A 6,577-nucleotide genomic window follows, 5' to 3' on the forward strand; every position below is an offset into this window, starting at 1 on the left:
TGCTAACTCTTAAATATTTATTATCTGTGCCTGGAGTCATTATAAGCCCTTATATAGTTGGAAGCCTCTTGGCTGATATGTTGGATACAATAAATCAAAAACAGTATTCGGAACCAATCTGAATTCAATAGCAGACGGATGTCATTTAGTTATGATAATCATTATAATATATACAGAGCATTATACGGAATTGATTTAAACATACATTCGGCTGGAGGCGGGAATGTGCATGCAGTGTTTAGTAGATATACGCAGGTATTTAGTGTGCAAGAAAGATTTAAGAGTAAACGGACGCACAAATTCAGCTAGAAATATTTAATTTGAATATCACCATTTAACGTTTAAATGAAATTTGACGTCGACTACTGATATGATGCTGATTAAAACACCTTATATACGCATTGAAAACATTAAAAATCTCACTACATTCAGTGGACGCCGCAGGGTGGTAGTTTGGAAAGACGCAAGAAGTCCTTCGCGATTTATATATATATATATATATATATATATATATATATATATATATATATATATATATATATATATTATAATATGTTAGTGATGTCACAATGTTTAGCTCCTGGGCTTTAATTCAATAATTTCTCAATAACACAGATTTGGTCTAAACTATTAAAAGTTTTTTGTCTCTAAATAAGGTCACTATGACTTTCAAGACTAACATAATTATTTATGGGACCAACTTGGTTACCTTTCATCTTTCTCTTTTCTGCTCATTTTTTTGTCATCAGCCAGTTTCCTTGACATTTCACGAGCAACAGCATCCTCTCTGCGGACAGCTACGCGGTGTTTGAGTTGGAACTTGGTGTTGCGGTAAGCGAGGGCTAGGAGCCATGTACTTATGGCAGTCACAAACACAAACCATGCTAATGATGTGTTCACTTCCAAGGCATGTACTCTCCAGAAAAGCCCTGTAAGATGATGAATGAGAATTAATACACAGAAGAGTACAATAGTGCCACACAAGCAAAATACTTTACTTAACTTTCACTTTTCCATGTATGAGAACACTTCAAAAAGTTAATAATTATGAATTACCAACAGAACTACTAAAAAGATAATAAGTACTCACAAATAGGAATCGCGGAAACGATGAAAGCGTTTCCATAAAATAAGGCTGATGATTTTGTAGATACGTTTCTACTGAAGTCCTGTAGCAGCAGTTCTTCTTCTTTAGTAAATGCTTTATTGCCTTTTCCGGACATTGTGTTTTATTTATATTTATCTTATTCTTTTATAAATATGATATTAAATATCGAATGAATTTTGGGAAGAAATATCAAAACGTGTAATCGGCGCTCAATAACAGAGAAAAGGCAATGATTTCAAATGTAAAGTCAAAACGTCGATGACATTAAGCTTACATGTCACTTGACGTTGCTTCAACGTGTCATACCAAAAACTAATTGCCGATTGGCGATTACCAACAAAATTTCCAACTACGCAAAGCCACAAACAGACTATACATAATGGCCCCTCTTCACAATTGACAGCATTGGGCGAGATAGGGGCACTTACGCTAATATCTCTAGATGTAGGCGCTATATGGATATCACGTATCCTCACAATCACCGAATACGCGCAATTGCTAACTACGCCAAGTTATGAACTAGAGAATTATGACAAAGATAGTTGTTAAAAATCTTAAAAAGAGATTTTCAATTTATAAAAATGGAATAGTTATTTCATTATGATTTTTTCAAATCAAATGTCATGATATTAAACTGTCGACTGTAGAAGGGACCTCCGATCATGGCAGCAAATATCGACCACTATTTTATGGGCCAACACTCTCAATTGTGAAGAGGGGCATAACACGTATGTACCAAAGATCTCATGTTTACATTAACTAGACTGTACACTATGGCTCAAAAACAGGTCCGAGTAAGAGGGTCCCCGGCTCCCGGTCCCCGGTCCCCGGCAATTATGTGTCTCCCTTGAATGAGATGACCATGGCCAAACAAAATATGCGTAGGATAAATTACTTGAAAGACTAGCCTATAAATGTCTGATACATATTATAGTGATGCTCTACTACTTACATTAATGTATGATATAATAAACTAAAACATAGGTATATAAATTAGAATAATGATTTTCAACATAAAAATTAAAACACTCCAAATTCTAAGAACTCGGCCAAATTTAAAATTTTAATTTTAGACATGGAAGGCCAAAGATCAGATTTCAAATGCAAAAAAATTCTGGATCGTTCAGCTAGTGTTTTGGTTCCAAAACCATTAACTGTGTAAAACTTTACGGGACAAAGACAATTTAAAACATCTTATTACTCTGTGGTTTAGATAGTCAATGTCTATGATTTTAGACACAACACTAAATCAGTACTTAATCTAAATTCAAATTTGAAATAAACCGTTTGTACTTTGTATACTTGAATTGTTTTGACTTGAGATTTTATACGACGACATAAAATGTATTCTATATAACCAAGAAAATAGTGATCTTTATAGATAATTAAAATGAGTACATTTGAATTTAATATCCCATTAAAAAAGGATGAATTATTGGAATGTCATGCCGGACAGTATCATGTTGAAGATGTAGTACAACCGAGATTGCTTTTATCCAAATTTCAAGGTAGAAACTGAGATGATATTTTGATATAACACGATTTAACATTTATAAGATACTTAAATTAGGATAAAACCTTCATACAGCATTCTCATATATTATTTCAGATGCTGCCCGTGCTTATAATTCGGATGGAGTTGATTATATACTTGAACACTTTGATACTTATTTTTCAATAATAGTGCATGGGACTAAACTTGAATGGAATGTTATTAATAAAGGTAATTGAAACCGTTAATGTATTCATTTAATTTTTAATTTAAAGATACTAACTATAAATAATGATTTTAGGGTATGAGCACATACTGCGAACTGTTAAAGCTTTGTGTACTTTCTTGGAGCCTATTCTTCAAGAAAAAGAAATTGAAAGTGATGTTCGTACTAAATACTTGAATGTTGTAAAGATGACCATGTATTTATTTACTCAAATAATAAAAACCAAAGATGCTAAATTAACAGCTGATGTAAGTAACCCACTTAAACAAGGGTAATTTAGTCTTTCAAACTCGAACACAATTCAAAAAGAATGTACCCTTTTTAATTAAATTGTATATATAAAATTGTAACAAGAAATACATTTTCTATTAGAATTCCACAAAACTAACATTGGGGAAAAAAGGTAAAAAAACAGCTGAAGAAGATGATTTATGTGGATGGACAGAATCAGATAAATTAAATTCTTTGATCTCCCTGCACCAACTATTGCAACAACCATTGTCACGTCTATGGGACCCACCACTAGCTGAGGATAATTTTGTTTCGTAAGTTATGGAAAATATCTGAACATCATTTAAATATTCATCAAAATAAATAGTTCCCATATAAATGTTACACATAGAATTAAATAATAGTTTGTTTTTTCAAGTTGCTTATAATTTTTTGTTTTTAGGATAAATCAACATTTTTATTTATTTCATAACTAGACACTCATTCTGGCTCCGCCCAGATAGCAAGATTGCTGTTTTAACCCAAGGGAGCATTTAATCGGAATAAAAAGTATCCAATCACTCAATTCAGCTCTCATACCCTGTCTGTATACCAAATTGCATCAAAATCCATTCAGTAGTTTTATAGTGATTGACAGAAAAACATCCAAATAAACAAGCTTTCACATTTATAATAATAGTGTGATAGTGTGATATCAATCTTTCAGTATGGTGGTGGAGCCTTGTTATGGGGCACTGGAAAATCAAATTATAAAAACAAAAACTGTCAGGGAAACTGTATTTCAAATTCTAGGAGTCTTGATTAAGAAATATAACCATGGAACTGCTTGCATTATTAAATTAGTTCAGGTAATTTATTTTTACAAATACTTTATGCAATATATCATCTATAACTAGTAATATATTTGGAATTTATTTGACTCTACTATTCTCATTTTAGATTTTACAAATGGTTGAGCATTCAATTTCACCAATATGTGCAGGTGTTGTTCAGTTGACAAAAGATTTTAACCTCGGAACTTTTGGCCCACAAATGGTATGTACTAAAGGTGATGAATTAACAATGTATTATTTAAAGTATGAATGGCTGAGATTTTAGGCATTTCCACAGTATGGCAATAGACACAGGTCTGAATCCAGCCTCATGATAAAAAATCTATATTTTTCAATATATGTAGTTGTTTTTAAATATGCATTCTAAAATTTTCTTTATATTTCTGTATAGGTGCGTGAAATAGCTGAGGCTTTGGCCTCTTCTGAAGAAGAGAACAGTGCAGGTACTGAGCAGGGAGCCGCCAGGAATTGTGGTGCCTTTTTATTAGAATTAACCAAAGAGCTTCCTAAAGAAATGACAGGGGCTATGGCAACAATTCAACCCTATCTAGAGAGTGATGAGGTAATAAAAATTTATTTAGTGTGAGTGAAACCAATATATTTTATTTACTTTTTACTAATTACATTATTTTGTCCCTCATTATGTCTACATTTTTATCATCAACACAATATTTTTAGTCGTACACATTGCGAATCAGTGTTCTCGGAATGATGTGTGAGATACTTAGTGTGGAGTTGAGTGGTGAAGGACTTAGTGATGAACAAAGGATTCAAAGAGATGATTTCTTGGATGACCTTTATGAACATATGCATGATCTTTCTGCATATGTGCGACATAAGGTAAATTTAATAAACTTGTTATCATATTATAAAGATGTTACACATAAAAATGATTTATTGCACCTAAATGTGACATTGTAACCTTTTATATGAAAACAATTAGGTTCTTCAATTCTGGAGTCGATTGCAAAAACAGAACTGTGTCCCTGTGGCACGTCAGCAGATTGTTTTGGAGAGAGCTATTGGTAGACTTTGTGATAAAGCTGCTCTTGTAAGAAAAGCTGCCATACAGCTTCTTAAGGTAATACACAAGTTTTATTTAGAACTAGCTTCTCACTTTTGTTCTGTTGAATTATGTTACCAAATTCAAATGAACATGATTGAAAAAAATAATTAAAAATTGTAGATTTTATGTATTTTTTATTTTTATTAAACAATATCTATACTCATATTTTAAAAAGAAGTTTCTTATTTTATGTAATAACTTTCTGTTACATTATTAATTTTTTTAGACATTCTTGGAGTATAATCCATTTTCTGGCCATCTCAAATTAGAAGTTTTAGAAGAGCAATTAGCAAAAGAATTAAAAATATTAGAAGATCTTCAAAAGAAATTAAACCCAGGTCCTGATCCTGAGCTTGTAAAAAAATGGGAAAAAGTAGAAAAAGATGTAGTTAAAACAATAAAGGAGAAAATGGACACACTGACTCAAGATGAACCAGAACTGTCCCAGGCCACTGTTGAAAACTTATATGAGTCAATAAGGCAAAGTTTACGAGATAAAAATTATTACAAGGCATTCTTAATTGTCAAACACACAGAAAGAATGTATCCTGATGCAAAGTTATTAAGATGTGACATGCCCAAAAGTCATCAGGTAATATTAAAAATAAGTAAATTAATCATTTTAAAATCAAAAATGCAATCATTTAGATTTGTTTTGTTTTTTTTTTCACAGATTGAATACTTTGTAGCATTATTAAGAAATATATTCATCATACCAGACCGCAGGCAATCAATGTCTCTAACACAACAATGTGAAAATGAATTAGCATTACAGAAACGATTAGAAGAAAAAGAGGGTGTAGTTGCTTTCCTACAAGAGTCAGCTAACTTCAGTAGAACAATGTCTGAGGCAGTGCCTTTGATAAACTCTTTGTTGATGTCGAAACAAGCTGGTGATGTCAGTGAAGCGATTGACTTCTTTACGGCGGCTCATCATTTCAAAATAGAATCCGCCAAAATTGGTGTGGCCAATATGTTAATGCTTGTATGGTCACCAGATCAAGTGAGTATTTTCTATATTTTATAAAACTTGCATACATGCTTATTACTATAAGGTAACAAACATTGTTAAAATATTAATGGCTAGTTTAACAGCATCAAGATTCACTGCCAGTTAAATACTTCAAGAATGTGTTATACATTAAAAAATGCTTAATAGAATATCAGGAGCATTATCGTGGTGATGAAATCGGCGCTTATTCTTCAAATTACTAATATTTTAACAGTCAAGACTAACCAGAAAGCACAAATAATGATCATGATTCAAGACAATTGGTCCAGTGGGTTTTTATTTAACAGACTTAGTTTTTGCAAACTTGCCTCGATACAATCAACATAGCTATACATCATATTATATCAGTATGAGTCCTGCTAACTTAAAAAATGTTTTGATTGTGTCTCAATTGGATCATCATGGTGTTCTTCTGACATTTGAAACACAATTGAATATATTTAAATAATATAGTATATTGCCATGGGAAACTTATGTCATTGAAAATTGTCTCATCACCAGAGACATGATTCCAATTCATGTACTATACTAGCTATGATAACATTTTTGCAGAACAATAAATAAGTTACATTTATATATATACTAGCTGACCCGGCAAACTCTGTTCTG

General features: G+C 31.9%; 3 protein-coding genes across 5 annotated transcripts in view; 2 read left to right on the forward strand and 1 right to left on the reverse strand.

The window, feature by feature from the left end:
* The window catches only part of LOC119830797 (metabotropic glutamate receptor 2), a 77,961-nt gene that overhangs the window by 5,586 nt on the left and 65,798 nt on the right, over positions 1-6,577 (forward strand). The gene's annotated exons all lie outside the window — the stretch shown is intronic.
* Positions 691-1,356, reverse strand: LOC119830805 (translocon-associated protein subunit gamma-like). The gene is made up of 2 exons (XM_038353952.1): positions 1,091-1,356; positions 691-929 (listed from the first exon to the last, which is right to left on the reverse strand). Exons 1-2 carry the CDS (start codon positions 1,221-1,223, stop codon positions 706-708), a joined length of 357 nt encoding a protein of 118 aa, XP_038209880.1. The 5' UTR covers positions 1,224-1,356; the 3' UTR covers positions 691-705.
* LOC119830806 (condensin complex subunit 1-like) overlaps positions 2,409-6,577 on the forward strand; it is an 8,618-nt gene continuing 4,449 nt past the window's right edge. Inside the window, exons 1-11 of the mRNA XM_038353953.1 lie at positions 2,409-2,616; positions 2,718-2,831; positions 2,902-3,074; positions 3,199-3,371; positions 3,764-3,905; positions 3,997-4,092; positions 4,282-4,452; positions 4,569-4,730; positions 4,834-4,971; positions 5,183-5,548; positions 5,630-5,959. Coding sequence (XP_038209881.1) covers positions 2,499-2,616; positions 2,718-2,831; positions 2,902-3,074; positions 3,199-3,371; positions 3,764-3,905; positions 3,997-4,092; positions 4,282-4,452; positions 4,569-4,730; positions 4,834-4,971; positions 5,183-5,548; positions 5,630-5,959 — 1,983 coding nt within the window. The 5' untranslated portion in view covers positions 2,409-2,498. The remainder of the gene's footprint in view (positions 2,617-2,717; positions 2,832-2,901; positions 3,075-3,198; positions 3,372-3,763; positions 3,906-3,996; positions 4,093-4,281; positions 4,453-4,568; positions 4,731-4,833; positions 4,972-5,182; positions 5,549-5,629; positions 5,960-6,577) is intronic.

The sequence above is a fragment of the Zerene cesonia genome, chromosome 12 (genome assembly GCF_012273895.1).
Source record: "Zerene cesonia ecotype Mississippi chromosome 12, Zerene_cesonia_1.1, whole genome shotgun sequence".
Taxonomy (NCBI): domain Eukaryota; kingdom Metazoa; phylum Arthropoda; class Insecta; order Lepidoptera; family Pieridae; genus Zerene; species Zerene cesonia.